This window comes from Rhyacophila brunnea, unplaced genomic scaffold (genome assembly GCF_057557595.1).
Source record: "Rhyacophila brunnea isolate RB1 unplaced genomic scaffold, BYU_Rbru_1.0 scaffold_4, whole genome shotgun sequence".
Taxonomy (NCBI): Eukaryota; Metazoa; Arthropoda; class Insecta; order Trichoptera; family Rhyacophilidae; genus Rhyacophila; species Rhyacophila brunnea.
In genome coordinates this window covers 2,235,481-2,252,358 of record NW_028233068.1, presented here as the reverse complement: position 1 = coordinate 2,252,358, position 16,878 = coordinate 2,235,481, and the positions used below count along the sequence as shown (strand labels likewise).

General features: G+C 33.3%; 1 protein-coding gene across 4 annotated transcripts in view; it reads left to right on the top strand.

Annotated features, from left to right (window-relative positions):
• Window positions 1-16,878, top strand: part of RyR (Ryanodine receptor) — a 501,624-nt gene that overhangs the window by 117,445 nt on the left and 367,301 nt on the right. For 3 of the 4 annotated variants that reach the window (XM_085955035.1, XM_085955036.1, XM_085955037.1), the window contains 15 exons: window positions 7,243-7,440; window positions 8,368-8,473; window positions 8,611-8,722; window positions 9,330-9,470; window positions 9,655-9,792; window positions 10,399-10,551; window positions 11,369-11,484; window positions 11,573-11,747; window positions 13,304-13,407; window positions 13,646-13,773; window positions 14,681-14,770; window positions 15,776-15,900; window positions 16,092-16,274; window positions 16,391-16,438; window positions 16,689-16,818. In XM_085955035.1, the coding sequence (XP_085811161.1) occupies window positions 7,243-7,440; window positions 8,368-8,473; window positions 8,611-8,722; window positions 9,330-9,470; window positions 9,655-9,792; window positions 10,399-10,551; window positions 11,369-11,484; window positions 11,573-11,747; window positions 13,304-13,407; window positions 13,646-13,773; window positions 14,681-14,770; window positions 15,776-15,900; window positions 16,092-16,274; window positions 16,391-16,438; window positions 16,689-16,818 (1,947 nt within the window). The remainder of the gene's footprint in view (window positions 1-7,242; window positions 7,441-8,367; window positions 8,474-8,610; window positions 8,723-9,329; window positions 9,471-9,654; window positions 9,793-10,398; window positions 10,552-11,368; window positions 11,485-11,572; window positions 11,748-13,303; window positions 13,408-13,645; window positions 13,774-14,680; window positions 14,771-15,775; window positions 15,901-16,091; window positions 16,275-16,390; window positions 16,439-16,688; window positions 16,819-16,878) is intronic. The other variant, XM_085955038.1, reaches the window with a different exon arrangement.

The following is a 16,878-nucleotide window of genomic DNA, read 5'->3' as shown; positions in this document are numbered from 1 at the left end:
CAGTCGATCTGTTCATGTTTGCATGAATCAGCCCAATGATGATTCAGGCCTCATGGCCTTGGATTTTAGATTTGGATTTTATTGCAATCCGATGAATGGAATAGGAACGCATACGAATAGAAGAATATAGAATAAAAGAAGAAGATGGTTGTACTAATTCAGAAACCTTTGCGGGTGTTACCACAACAACTGGCGAAGGTTTCATCGCAATCGGATGAATGGTATAGGAACCATACGAATAAAAGAAGATATAATGAAGAAGAAGAAGAAGAAGATGGTTGTACTAATTCAGAAACCTTCGCGGATGTTGGCACAACCACTGACGAAAGTTTCATCACAATCGGATGAATGGTATAGGGACCATACTAATAAAAAAAGATATTATGAAGAAGAAGAAGAAGAAGAAGATGGTTGTACTAATTCAGAAACCTTTGCAGGTGTTACCACAACAACTGACGAAGGTTTCATCGCAATCGGATGAATGGTATAGGAACCATACGAATAAAAGAATATCCATATGAGGAAGAAGAAGAAGAAGATGGTTTTTCTAATTCAAAAACCTTTGCGGGTGTGTGTACAATAACTGACGAAAGTTTTGTGGCAATCGGATGAATGGTATAGGAACCATACGATTAAAAGAAAATAGAATGAAGAAGAAGAAGATGATGATTTTTCTAATTTAGAAACCTTCGCAGGTGTGCATACAACCACTTACCAAAATTTCATTGCAATTGGATGAATGGTATAGGAACGCATACGGGACAGACAGGCAGACATTCATTTTTATATATAATATATAGCCTATACTCTTCGTGAAAGTGCAAGCAATAAGTTCACACAGTTTTATCGCAATCAAATGAACGGTATGGCAGCGCATAAAATACGAACAAACAAACAAATAAACAAACAAACAAATATTGATTTTTATATATTAGATATGGTCAAAATGTCGACTTCGACTACCTACCAAAAATAAATATATTAATCGACTAGCAACTCCACGAACAACCCGAATCTTCCCGAAAAAATAAGAAGTTGCTGGAGGGTTGAACAGAAATCCAATGCGGTCGGATCGCAGTGCGCTAGTACTTTCATCACAAATTAACGGCCATTTTGAATCCGATTTGAGCGCAGACGACGCATGCACTGTGTTCAATTCGTGACACGTACGGAAAAGTCCCAAGTGTAGACTTGGCTTATGTAGACTCAGTAGCAGCGTTGCCAATGTTGCCATGTCTACTGAAATTTCAGTAAATCTACTGATATTTTACAACATTTTTATTAGGTTGTATTCTTATTTGTCCGGTAGTTGTTTGTCCGGTACAAATGTTGCAATCGATTTTTAACTAACTTCCCGACTAGCTAGACATTTGAAACTTTTAGAATATATCGGAACACGATTCCAATGCATTTTTTTAATACTTTTAGAAATTTTTAAGTAGAATTAAATTCATTTTCAGTTAATTCTGTTTTGTAAGAAAAGTTATTTCGGAAGAAATCCGTGATCCAATCCACTATTATTGGTTGCTAGGGTCCTAACAACTAAATTATTAATATATAAGTGCGTTACTATGGAAATCAATATGAGTGTCAAAATGACATTTCAGTATTATTTCTATCAAATACAATTTTTTTTGATCGTTTAACCTAGTCAAGTCAAGTTTATATGATTCAACAGAAAATTTAAAAACGTATATAAAAAGTTCTTTTTATCTTGTAATTATTTACCAATATACCCTGAATTTTTTATTTTTTTTCGAAATTCAAAAAATCTACTAATATTTTGTGTTTTTCCATATTTGTAAGTTAACTGATGTATATTTAAATAATACACTTGAAATGATTTACACACGCCCTTTTTTGATGTGTGATACTTCTAAATTGACAAAGAAAGCATTGTAACTCTATCCAAGAGCGCCATTTTACCCACTTATAATAATATTATGATGATATTATGAGGTGTCTAATTCCAAAAAGCGATAAGTCCACATTTGGTCAAAATCGAGAAAAAAATACGCACGTATTCTTTGTATAATTTTACACAATATGTATTGATCTATAAATTCCAAAAAGCGACAATCCCTACGAAAAAAAAATTTTAAGTCTCAATTTATTACAAAAAGGTCCAAGTCCGTGTTTCATAATATTTAAAACTTGGTTGATTTTGCATGTGTTTAAGTTAACCAATAAGGGAACGTTCAATATTGAAAGGTCGTCTCCTATGCTGTATCATCTGATAAACATGTGACAGTGCCACGGAAATATGTGCCTTATGCGGAATAAATTTAAAAGTGAGGTACAAATAGCGCTATGTCCAATTTTATTTTGCCTATATTTATTACATTTAAGAGTTTATCGGCTGAAACAAATTGCCATTTGGTTCTAATTTCGACATAGAATACAATGGAAAAAATAATCTCATGTTAATACAAATAATTGAAGCTTGAAACATAAAAACGTTGTTTCCCGAAAATATTGAATTATGGACTTGTCGCTTTTTGTAATTAGACGACTCATATTATCATCATTGTTTACAATAAATTGAATTGAATTTAGATTTGTTTTGTCCACAATGTTTTGTATTCAATAAATCAATAATATTATTACTTATTGTTATTCGTATTAGTCTTAAATCATTATGTAATATACTATATTTTCCTAAATACCTACTAGATTTTTCTAAAATTAAAAAAAAATTAAATAAATTTGTTGTCAAAATCTACTAAAATTTTTAATATTGACTTGGCAACACTGCAGTATACTGGCCCTGTCACGTTCATTGCTGACACCGCGTGAGTCGCGACTGTTTACGTTTAGTTTGAACCAAATTAAAAAAGAACCGCAGTCTGGCTTTTGACTCGTTTGAGATGTTTTTAGCCTCAGCACAGGTCACAGGGCGACACGTCAAGTCACCCGTCATTCAATCGGCCATTAGCGCGTTTTTGTCATTTTCGTACATAAAGCAGCGTTCACACGATACGAAATATACTATGCGAATTTTTTTCCCCGTTTCGTTTATTTTTTGTTAGTTTTATTGAAATTAGTGAATATTATCAATAGTTATAGAGGATTTTTTAATAAAATCCAATGCAAGAGACATTATTTTAGCAAATTTCGTTGGATAAATCTAGTTTTTTATTTTTTGTATTTTCACAGTACAAAAATATTTGACCGTTATTTTGTAAAATAATTTGACTCGTATATTTTTAAGCATTTTACAAAAACTATTAACTTTTTTATTATTTGCTACACAAAAATGGATCAACCATCTACGTCAAAGCGACCCAAAGTGGAAAATGTGAATGATAATGATGAAAGTGGGAGGGAGTACAATACAGGAAGTGAATACGAAATAGACAGTGATTTCGAAACAGATAGTGAAATTGACAGCGAGGACAACGATGTGTTTGAGGAACAACCTCCGCCCAGTCTACCTTCAACTTCAATACATTGGTCAAACACGGTAACCCAAGCCCAGGAGATCTCTTTTACTGGAAGACCAGGTGTAAAAATTGATATGTCAGGGAGAGAACCTATTGATTACTTCAATATGATAGCCAATGATGATTTCTACAACCTTCTTGTCAGACAGAGCAATAAATATGCAGCACAACTTTTGGCTCATTCTGAAGGAAACAAAAGCAGAATCACCCGCTGGAAAGACCTCACTACGGAAACTTTCAAAGTATGGCTGGGGCTTTTACTGCACATGGGAACCATTCGATTGAATCGCTTAACGGATTATTGGAAGAAACATCATCTGTTCAATCTGACAGCATTCTCACAGTATATGTCCCGGGATAAGTTTTTATTGATTCTAAGGGCATTACATTTTAATGATAATGAAGCTGATGCCACTAGTTTAGGTAAAATCAAGCCACTGATAGATTTTTTCAATGACCGGATGAGTATTATTTATCCACCCCAAAAACACTTGTCAATTGATGAGCTTTTGGTACTGTGGCGAGGGAGGCTCGTTTTTCGGCAGTATATAGAGGGGGGAAAGGCAAAGTGTGGCTTCAAGTTGCACATGTTGGGAGAATCCAATGGTTTGGCACTGAAAATCGTTGTGTATGATGGTTCAGGCGACCAGGAGTTGGATGGAAAGGAAAGGAAAGATTGCCGAGAGGTGTTGACAATATCTTCCGAATTTGATGGAGAGCTGACAGAGACAACAAATCATCATGGAAACGTTGTTATAAAGCCAAAAATGATTATAAAATATAATACATTTATGAGCGGTGTCGATTTTCACGTCCAAATGTTGGCATACTATCCAATTAGAAGGAAAACTTTGCGGTGGTATAAAAAATTAGGCATCCATCTATTCCAGACGATATTATTGAATGCCTTTTACCTATATAATTTGAATAACGAGAGGAAAATGTCACTATACGACTTCAGGCTTCAAATTATTGATAGACTCCTAGGCCCCCCGCCCCATTTTGTACCGAGGCCGCAAAATATTGCACATCTCCCAAGTTTTTGCCCGAAAGACAGTCGTGGCAAAACAAAAAGAAAAAGGTGCAAATATTGCTGGAGTGAAAGAAAACACAGAAAAGACACAATATTTTGTTGTCCTCAATGTCCAGACTCTCCAGGAATGTGTCTGGAACCATGTTTCCGCATGTATCATGAAAGTAATGGGGAGTGAAGAAATCTCTCGGCCACCTTCAAGACACTCTAGTTTTATTCATTGGTTTCAATATTAGACAATACAAGAAAACATTACACATAGTTCTTTGTGAAAATTAAAAACAATCTTCAATCCTTATAAATATTTGTTTGACATCTATACGAAATTTGTGCTCATATAAAGACGCCTTTAGTTCGCTCGACCTTGAAAAAGACAATACAAAAAATATTACACAGTTATATTTTGTGAAAGTAAAAACAGTCTTCCTTATAAATATTTATTTGACACAATATCTATACGATATTTGTGCTCATGTAAGCACGCCTTTAGTTCGTTCGACCTTGAAGAAATAACTGTCATTTTTATACCTGGGAGGAAGTCACTGCATTCGGAATGGCATAAAAGGGTATGTACGGTATTCGGATACTCGATAACAATTTATTTTACACATTACTTTTTACATACATTTTACTCACTAAAAAAGTCGGTGCATGTAACTAGTTCTCCGCCGTCTCGCGCTGCCATCTGTCAGACGCCATTTCTGAATTATTACAAGCAACGCAGTGTTGCCAACTGAACTACAATTATAGTATTAGTACTATAAATTTGGTCCGCGTATTTTTAAAAAAGTATAGTACGCCCAAAATACCACAATTTCGAATATCGGAAAAAAATATATTTCATGTTAATGATTTAATTTTGACATTAAAAAATATTGAAAAAGAACTAAAATTTAGATATTTCCCTACTATAAATTGGTGCACAGTAGGTACCTACTATAGTTTCGTAATGAAGAAAATTTGGTTACCCGAGAAAAAAAATACTCGAAACAGGTAAAAAAATTCCTTGACTTGATTTAAAATGGAATTAAGTAATTAATACAGTTTAAATTGTAGATTATCAAAAAAATGTTTCAAATTGCAAGCTTCGTATTTTTCCGCTAGGCGCCTCTTTTAGAAAGGCTGAGTAAAGGCATCACCTTAAATAAAGTACTGTTGGTCACTAAAGACTAAAATTTTTGGGGAGGGGAGATTTGGATTTTGTTTTCTGATCTAGGGGGCCGTATTATGAAAAAATTTGCGAAGCACTGACATAAACAGCTCTCCATATTTTATTACAGGCGATGGATAATTATTTACGCACGAATCAGAGATTCTCAATCCATAGAAATAAAAGTTTTATAGTTTGAATAGATTATTTAAAATAATAAAAGTAATTGACTGAATAATTATATTTATAATTATAAATCTCTATGAAATAATGTTATTTCAATAAATGTAAATTTGTACTTTCCCCAATGAAATTATTCTTACGTAATTTGTTTTCAAAACAACCACTTTTTTTTTTTCTTTTGACCATGTCCGATCCTAATAGGATCATATGGACCTCCACAGAGTGGAGGTTTTTATTAACAGATTTTTGTTTTCAAATTCTTTTTCAATTTGTTTTCAAAACAACCACACAATAGAAAAATCAAGATTACAAAATGATCGAAATTTGTGAATTTACCATAAAAAATTGATTTTAAATTACGAATATGGTATTTCATAATATCTACACAAATTTGTAACACGATATTAGAGCATCATATTTTTTTTGTATTCAGAGTAAACATGTGTTGTATGACGCCAATTGGCGTTTCCGGTATTTAAAGAACAAATACACAATGCACAAACACTTGAAGGTGCATGGGTTTTGAAGATTTTTGGGCTCACAAAAATTGGCAGATCATCCGAAAATTTCTACAAATAACCGGTTGAAAAACACTGCCCTAATGGGATTGGATGAAGTCTTTTAGGAATACCAATTTAGGAAACAATTCAATTTACTTTTTGGATATCTTGTTGTCTCTCTTTTTACTGTTATTCTATAACCTAAATCAGTGATCGCCAAACGGTCGCTCGCGAGCTACCGGTAGCTCGCATAGGATATTTTATCATATTTATAAATTTGCGGTTCAGCGACTTAAAAAAGTTGGGCTGCTTGGATAATTTGTTTCAGCTCCTTTTATTAATTTCGAATTATTGCGCTCAAAATGAAGGCATTGTTTTGTTCTACCTACTTATGTGAATCAACGTTTTCCACTATGAATGTGGGTTCAACAGACTCACAGATGTACATCTTGATAATTGCATTCGGATGGAAGTAACAAGGTACTCACCGAGATTGAAAAAATTTTGGAGGAAAGTGAACGCCATTCTTTTCACTAATTATTTTTACTTTTACTCACACTTATTTCAAGGTATTTTTAAATTATTATTTTGTTTATAAATAAATAATTAAAGTACCTACGCATTTTATGTTTTATTGGAAGTCTGATGTCTTAATTTATTTTAAGTAATATAATAATATTATGTATGATACGATAAAGAACGATGATAAAAAAATTTAAAGAAGGTATATGTATAAGTAGCTTACCAGAAAATTTAAATTTCTGAAAATAGTTCACATCCTTGTTAAGTTTGGAGACCACTGACCTAAATCAACTATATTGATCTATTTTTTTAATTACTGTCATCGATTTTTTTACTTATATTTATTTTATATAATTTATTTTAATTGGAACGTGATTACTTTGTATAGACAAACATAATTATCTATTTCAGATGGAGCCAGAAACCAAGTTGTTCCCTGCGATTTTCGTGGAAGCAACTTCCAAAGAAATCCTTCAAATTGAGCTCGGACGAACTCCGACAGGTCTTCCGTTGAGTGCCGCAGTACTTCCCACCGGAGACAAACATGCTACTCCGCAATTCCCACCGAGACTGAAGGTTCAGTGCCTCAAACCGCACCAGTGGGCTAGGGTAAGTAATCACTTCACCATTGCTTAATTATATTGTAAATGGTTACGATTTCTCGCCTATACACATAAAATAGACAGAATTACTAAAACGGAATATGAACTCAAACATGCCTTCGATGCATTGAGAAAATCTGCACCAAACATTGCCTCAAAATTAATTAGCCTAAATAATTTTTTTTGTAAAAGTTGTAAACGGTCAACATAATCCAGCGCTATTACGCAGATATGACTATGCCTTCGAAAGCAGTCAGTAAATTTATATGCTGTTATATCATGGGGACCAATGAGGTTTGATTTTTTTGCTGCATACATGGAGACCGAATCCGAAAATCTTACTCTGTCCATCGTCAATTTGGGAAAACCTGCATCATATCCTCATCGGCTGCATTCTCTCTAATAATAGCCCCAACCAATAAATGGCCCCGAATGCTTTACAAACTGTCAGAAATTGTGAACGCATCAAATCTATGTGAATTTATCTAAAGGTCTATCATATAAATATGGTAAATGAATGATCTGGATCAACGATTGCCGAGTCAGTATCTAAATTAAACGAAGACTCCTGACAGCGAATGGGTGTCGTTATGAGCTACAGAAACAGTGAAAATCTTATCAATTGTCTTGTAAAATAAAGAACACTATGAGACCCTAATCTGAACAGTTCTTTCACACGGTTTAAAGGGCTAGACAGTAACAAAAGTGAGTGAGAGTGCACTGACTGTTTTCGACGAAGTGTGGTGCATTATGTGCAATCAATCCATTGTACAAGAATGAAAATATCAACTGATGGGCAGGACACATTATTGAACGTCTCAGACTTCGGTCGGCAGCTATCGACTACTTGAAGATGCCAGGACTCGCCCTAGATAATGAATATAAGATTTTTTTTAATTCTATGATTTCATCTAAGTAATATTAATTTGTTTAGGTACCAAATCAATCCCTTCAAGTTCACGCGTTAAAACTTTCTGATATCAGAGGATGGTCCATGCTCTGTGAAGATGCCATCTCCATGCTTGCCCTTCATATACCAGGTAATATATATTGTATTTCTATAACTAGTAGATAACCATTCATGAGAGATTTCATTTCCATCTATCGGGAATTAGGTAATGTTAATGCTTATTAAAACCAGGCTTACTGCAATAATTATCGTTTATTAATATTACAGAGGAAGACAGATGTATTGACATATTGGAGCTCATCGAAATGGACAAACTTCTAAGTTTCCACTCTCACACATTAACACTGTATGCGGCGCTGTGTTACCAGAGTAACTACAGGTATTTCATATTTTGTCACATTAAACGTAGGGATTGCAATACCGGTAGTTTCAAAACCGCTATTAAATTATTTATCAATGCCGAAATACCGGTTTCAAAATCCAAAATACCGGTATTTTTGGTATTAATAAAGCAAACACGTCATGATTTTCACAAATGAATTTAATGTTATTTTTTCATTACTCGCTACTAAATTGTAACATTCGTTGCAAACATTTCCAATTACTCTATACCAACTATTGATCCAACGTTGATTGTACATTCAACTAACGTTGAATTTGAGAGAGATTTTCCTATCCCCGGACGTAATGGGAAAATTAACAGTTCTCAAGTATTATGATCTACACATATTTATAAATGTCTACATAATAAATGTAGGTAGGTACATTAGGTTGCAATAATATACTGTTTCAAAGAGATTTTAATAGCTATATTTATTGATAGGTACTTTTTTCCTATTATATGTTTTGACGAATACCGGTATTTAATAAGAAATATCGAAATACCGGTATTGATATATACATTCGGTATTTCAATCCCTAGTTAAACAATACACTTCCATCATTTAGTAAAATATTCTAAATAACCTACCCAATTCTCTTTATAGGGCTGCCCATGCGTTATGTCTCCATGTAGACCAGAAGCAGTTATTGTACGCCATCAAGTCGGAGTACATGTCCGGACCTTTGAGGCAAGGCTTCTACGATCTTCTCATTGCCCTGCATCTTGAATCACATGCAACAACTATGTAAGTGATTATGGTTATTGCATCTGTAATATTTTGTTGTCCACTTATAACCTAGTAACTTCCGCATATATAGACTTGTGCCTTACCAAACTGACCATAACAACCGACAGTTTTGGTCGGTTATAAAAATACCTACTGGAAATTATTACCTCTTCGTTGTCATAAAACATATATCTTTTTTCAGGGAGGTGTGTAAGAATGAGTTCATTATTCCACTCGGTCCAGAATTGAAAGAACTTTATGAAGATCCCGAAATGAAACACAGTCTTCGATCCTTACACACAGAAAGTGTCAGACCGCAAATGCAGATGACTGATATAGCGTAAGTCATCCGTGATGGTACTTTTTACCACGTTTTTATTAGCTCATATTCTTGATTGTCCAGTACAAATTTTTTCTTGTCTGTCCAAGATTTGTATTGGACGATTGAAGATTTTTAACTAACTTCCCGACTAGCTAGACATTTGAAACTTTTAGAATATATCAGAACACGACGACAATGCATTCTTTTAATACTTTTAGCCATCTTTAAGCAGAATTGAATTCATTTTCAGTTAATTCTATTTTGTATGGAAAGTTATTTCGGAAAAAATTCATAAAAAGTAAAACACTATTATTGGTTGTTAAGGGGGTCCTAGCAACTAAATTATTAATATATACGTGCGTTACTATGGAAATCAATATGAAATGTCAAAATGACATTTCAGTATTCTATATGTATTCAGTATTTCTATCAAGTACAAAAAGGTATTTATTAATACATAGAATTGTCAAGTTTATATGATTCAACAGAAATTTTAAAAACGTGGTATATAAAAAGTTCTTTTTATCTTGTAATTATTTAATATATAAATCGCTTTGACAGGGTGAAGTAAGTGAGTATGTTATCTATATAAAAAAATGTTTTCGAAATCTTGATTCTTTGCAGTGAGAATATCACAAACATAACAAATCTGTATTCACCGCATTTCCCGCTGGACGTAGTGCGAGACTATGTGATGTCGGCCCTCGCTGAAGCTGTGGAGATCAATCAGGTCCACAACAGGGATCCTGTCGGCGGAAGCAATGAAAATCTCTTCTTGTAAGTTATGAGATTTTTCATTTTTTTATACATATAATAATTCATTTCAAAATGTAACGGACATAATATGCGATTCATGTTTAGGGACATGTCGGAAATGTTTAATTTGCGAAGAATGTGTTAATGTAGTGAGCATGATTATATACATAATATTACCTGTATTCAGACATGCACTTATAAATATATTTAAGGGGTGCAGCGGCACATGATAGGACTTTCTGGAATTACATTTTAATTAGAAAATTTATGTTGAAAATGAACTGAACAGAGACGGTCAACTATATTCCTTTCTGGATCAAACTCTGTTTTGACAGGTGTTGCTAACGCGGATGAAACTTTTGCCGCTAATAAAAGTTAATTATATTGATACGATCATTCAAACGTTGGGTATTGAATGTCATTACAGAATGGATAGCTCAAAACCCTTTAACTAACCCATCTAGATCGCAAATGCACTTCAATCTTACGCAATAGGAAAAGGGTTTTAAATGAACAATACTGAGAACATGACCTTAACAAAATTTTCAGCTCTTTTCAAATTCAAGGGTCTACGAGTATCACATGTTATTTTTATATTTTCTGAACTTAACTTATGTTGATATTTAAACTAATTGAAAACTTTTTCACAAAAAAATATGTACCACTGTCAATACAACTGCGTTTTCTGTCATGTAAATTTTAATTCACGGATATTATCAATTCCTTTTCTGTAAAACAAATTTTGTAACAATTTAGGTAAGTGCCTAGTTATTTTAGTGAAATTCTTCCATTTAATCAGATAGGTACTTACACTGTTCTGTTGCGTTTTGATTTTCAGACCTCTGATAAAACTGACAGATCGTTTGCTCTTGGTTGGCATGCTACGCGACACAGATGTGGAGAAGTTACTCATCATGACGAACCCTGAGACGTGGGATCCAAACTTTGATAAAGGTAAATGAATAACTACATAAACAGTTTATTTATTCTGTTATATAAACCTATTACTCATCACTATCTCAATAAATCTATTTATGGTTAGAAGGTAGAGACGAACATAGAAAGGGCCTACTTAACATGAAAATGGCAGAGGGGGCCAAACTCCAAATGTGCTATTTACTGCAGCATCTCAATGACATCCAACTGCGTCACAGAGTGGAGTCCATCGTGGCGTTCAGTTTTGATTTCGTCTCAGACTTACAACAGGATCAACTCAGGTATGTATGGCTACAATTTCTACCATGTTATCTTCATTATGTGAAATACTTGAAATGACATTGTAGAAACCCTTCTCTAAGAGACGGAGTTTTTTCTAGAAGTTATTTCTCATCACAGTTTCATTCGTAGCAAACTTCACACTGTTATCACCTAAAACTGTCAAAAACGTCAAGCAAATCAACAAAATTTAGATTCATACAAACAGTCAATTCCATAAATTATTAAATGTGCAGATATTGCCAAGAGAAATCCTATTACTTGCATAATTTGTTATGAATGTATGGTATTATTTTTACTGTTCACTTTTGAACACCAAACATCAATTCATATACTTAGTTCATAATAATATCAAACCATTCACATTATATGTAATGCAAATGTAGTTATATGAACCATCATTATTTTTAATATTTAGATCAACAATCACAAAAAATCAAATATCAAACGTCAAAAATTATATAATATACATCAGTAACGAAGGGTGGAGGTAGGCTGTTAAGATCTGCCATAAAAAGTGGGCATTCAACTTTGTTAGTCATACGTATTTGGTTTTATTGAACTAAGACTACAGTTTACAGATTATATTGGTTAATTTTTAAAAATCAAATAAACCCTGCCTAAACCAAACCATAATAGTTTTGGTATATTTTAGGCGATACGACAAAATTGTGCACACTTTTTAATTCATAGTTATTAGTTTTCGTGGGATTAAGAAACTATATTATTACACATATTGTTGGTTCATTTTTTTAAGTTCATTAAGCCCTGCCTAAACCAAACTATAATAGATACAAAATATTATTCTATCTATAAAATATTCAAAGTTATGTATGATTTAGAGGTCATCCATGGACTGAAACCATATGCGGTTTAGATCCGTATGCCATACTAAACTTATGATTTTTGTTCATGAAAATATGTTTTCACTAAATTTGTAAGTGTAAGTGTATGGTATAAACGGATACGATCAGATGCTTATAATATACTTTGTGAAAATATATTTCCATGAACAGAAAAGATAAGCTTAGTATGGGCACACGGTTCTAAACCGCATACGGTTTCTGTCTATGGATGGCCTATTAATTGCATAATTTTAAATATTTTATAGATAGACGAGTATTTTTTGACTATTATCTATTATGGCTTGGTTTCGCAGGGTTTAATTGAATTTTAAAAACTAACCAACACCATCTGTAAATTGTAGTCTTATTTCAATGAAAACGAATATGTATGACTGACAAAGCTTAGTGTGTACCATTTATGGCGGATCTTAACAGCCCACCTCCACCCTTCGCCACCAATATACATTCCATTTATCTGTGTCTCACACCAAAATCAACAAGTGATGTAATATTAAATGTTTATAAGGCTCCCCCTTGTTATAGTCCAGTACCTTTACCCATTTCTACAGGTTCTGATAATATAATAGTTACACCAGCATAAATAGTCCTCTATTCGAATTTGGAACTAAGCCTATCACAGTATAAAACATACTGAGGATATGCCAAATACAACGTATACTGGTAGATCTATAATAATATTTTTCTTTCAATAGACGTTACGTTGAAATCAAACAGTCTGATCTTCCGAGTGCTATTGCCGCGAAGAGGACCCGCGAGTTCCGCTGTCCGCCTAGAGAACAGATGAACGCTATTTTGAGTAAGCTTTTTTTTTTAATAATATGAATAAAAACTATTTGTTTAATAAATTTAATTCATCATTACTAAACCAATTAAGTGTAGGTTTCAGGATAAAGGATACATATTCATTTTGTGTTATTGCGCCAACTAAAAGAGTGTTTCTTAATAATCTATCTTCAAGAATACCAGTTTAGCTGTATCATTACTATCACTGACTCATGGTACTCCCTGCAACTAAAAATTTGTCATATTCAAAGGCTTCAAGCATATGGAAGAAGAGGATGACCTACCTTGCGGAGAAGACTTGATTACCAGAATGAATGATTTCCACAAGACTCTAATGACTCATGTCTCGCTTGCTGCTCTGCAAGAACCGGAAGGCGAGGTAAGTTTATATCACTTTCATTTTTTCAAGGGATTTGGCGAAAGGTGATTCATGTTATCTTTTATAACTGATATTATGTCCCTTGGTACATGCGACATGAAAATATTTATGTATAACACATGTTTCATTCACATAATAAACTATCAAGTATGTGTATCAAAATTCTACATTTGAGAGTATATTATAATACAATTATTGTTAATTCTATGAGGGGGTGTATAACACAATTATTATATTGTATTTCTTTAACGGCCCACATGCTCAGCGTACGTCAAAATGGAGCTTTTATGCTATTTTCAAAGCATGATCCTGGACATTCCTTAAATGTTGTAGATAATCTATTTACATAATTTTGAAGCCTTATTATTCTTTATATTTATTTTAAACATTTGATGACTGCATAAAGTATTTTTATTACATAAAATAGTATTATTTTAAAGCTCTCGCTCTAATGTTTTAGAATATAGTCATATTTCAGTACGTCCATGTGAAATGGTGTTAAGATTTTTTATATTTATTAATTTTTAAAAGCATTTATAAAACCATTAGTAAAATTTATGTCGACATTATTATAGTGAAATATTTACAATAAAAAATTATATTGATAGCCAGTCTTGGTTAAATTTTGAAAAATAATATTGGAAGAGGTACAAAACAAAGAATGTGTCATGTCTTTATTTAATATGCTATTCTATTAAGCACAAGTAATATCAGGTCAACATATTATATTTATTATGTGTTGTTACACTATGTAATAAAGAGATAACCTTTGTAAATATTCTTTTTTTTAAACTAAACCTACATTAAAAAATTCAACTAGACACTTTGAAGCAAAGATGGACTTCCAGCTTCTAACACGGGAGGTCTGTAAAAAGAATGTGAGTAAACTTACTCTTTTTAATTTCAGGCTGAAGCCGTGGTACCAGAAAAAAAAGGAGCCATCACAAAACTGTGCAACTTGATCAACGCCGTGAAGGAATTGGAAGAGGAGCCAAAGGTATTTTATTAAAATGGCTCATAATTTTACCTGGTATCCAAGCTATAGATTAACTAATAGACAAGCCATTTTCATCCCAAAAATGATGTTGATCTAAACAAATACATACAATACACTCTCAGTAATCTGCCGCTCGATTATCTGACAACTACTATAATCCGCCGTTATTTTTACTAGTTGAAGGCACAAAACCAAGCTCTATAATTCGCCGGTTTTCGATTGTCAAATTCAGTAGTCCGCCGCGTACAAGTATGCAGATGAGACGGGTTTATTTTGGAAACTTCTCCTTCGTAAAACGTACGTTCGTCGTGAAGAAAGTAATGTATAGGTAAATCGTTTTACAGAAGCACCATGGGTACGGCAAATGCGGCTTGCAGTTGTAGTGGTATTGTTTGCTAGCATTGAAACAGGCATTGTCGCAAGCAATTCAATACATGCGCGAATCGCCTATGATGCCACTGTAGAATGATTTACCTATACCAGGGAGGAAAGTGCCCAAGGACCGCATCACAATTTTATTATGCTGTGCTCTAATGAAACCGCGACACACAAACTGAAGCTTTTGGTCATAGGGAAAGCCAAGAATCCTAAGCCATTCAAGAATATCTGCCTCACTGAACAACTGGTTGTGTCAAGTGATTTACTGTTTAATATTTAGTTAATAAACTTAGTTTATAAATATGTATAATTTAGTCAATACATACATACTTCATTTTGATTATCAATAAAACTGTAAATTGCTAGTACATGCAAATTTCTCAAAAAAAAATATTTTTATGAAATACCTGTTTTAATTTTTACCATATGTTGAAAGTATGCACTATAATCCCCCGCTTTCACTAATTGGACACTTGTCTGATTTTTGAGGTGGCGGATTACTGAGAGAGGTATTTGATTTGGGACAATATACTAATAGTTAAAATATTTTGAAGTCTTTCTCGGTCTGTTATATTTCTATTAATTCTCTCAGAGCATATTCGATTTATGATATTAATGAACTTTTAGGAAGAAGAACCTCCAGAGAAGAAATCTCCTGAAGAGATATTCAGAAAAGTTCTCATATCGACAATAGTCAAATGGGCTGAAGAATCTCAGATTGAAACACCGAAACTAGTCAGAGAAATGTTCAGGTATGCCTTAAAATAATACTTCTCATTGATGTATCATTATCGTATTAAATTACTTACCTGTACCAAGAGTGCTGTTAATTTTTAAATCATCACATTTTGAAGCTCTACAATCGATACCAGCGGTTTAAACTCCAAGTAATACCATTTTTGTGAAGGACATGAAATAACGTGTTGTTTTTTTCAATGCACAGTTTGCTGGTGCGTCAATATGACGCTGTTGGAGAATTGATCCGTGCTCTCGAGAAGACTTACGTGATAAACTCAAAGACAAAGCAGGACGTGGCGGAGATGTGGGTGGGACTGAGTCAAATCCGAGCCCTGTTGCCTGTGCAGATGAGTCAAGAAGAAGAAGAACTCATGAGAACTAGACTTTGGTGAGTGAAACCTGTGATTATGTAGTTACATATCTTTTTGACGCTTATACAGTTTATAATTTATACATATTTGTTACAACACACAATATAATTCACTTATCATTTTTTCAATACAGGAAACTGGTAAACAACCATACATTCTTCCAGCATCCGGACCTGATCAGGTAAGTGTTATTTCACTTTCTATGTGTATAATTTCTTGCCGTACAATTATTTTCTTCCTACCCGATCCAAAAATATTATAAAGAATAAATTTTATATGACAGTCGTAAAACGCAGATTGACTAAAATAAATAGATATGTAGTCAAAAAGATAGTCTGCACAAAGAATATTTCTATCGATTTGAGATTCAATTTAAATTTTTAATAATTTAGTTATGTCTACTTATATAATATTCAATATTTTTATTTCAGAATCTTGCGTGTCCACGAGAACGTAATGGCAGTGATGATGAACACTTTGGGGCGCCGTGCGCAGGCTCAAAGTGATGCACAAGCTCAACCTCAGCCAGACCAAGATGGCCAACCGGTTGTTAAAGAAAAGGTACTTCTGAAAATCAATAAAAAAAAAACAAAAACTATTGATATATTTTACATAAAAAAC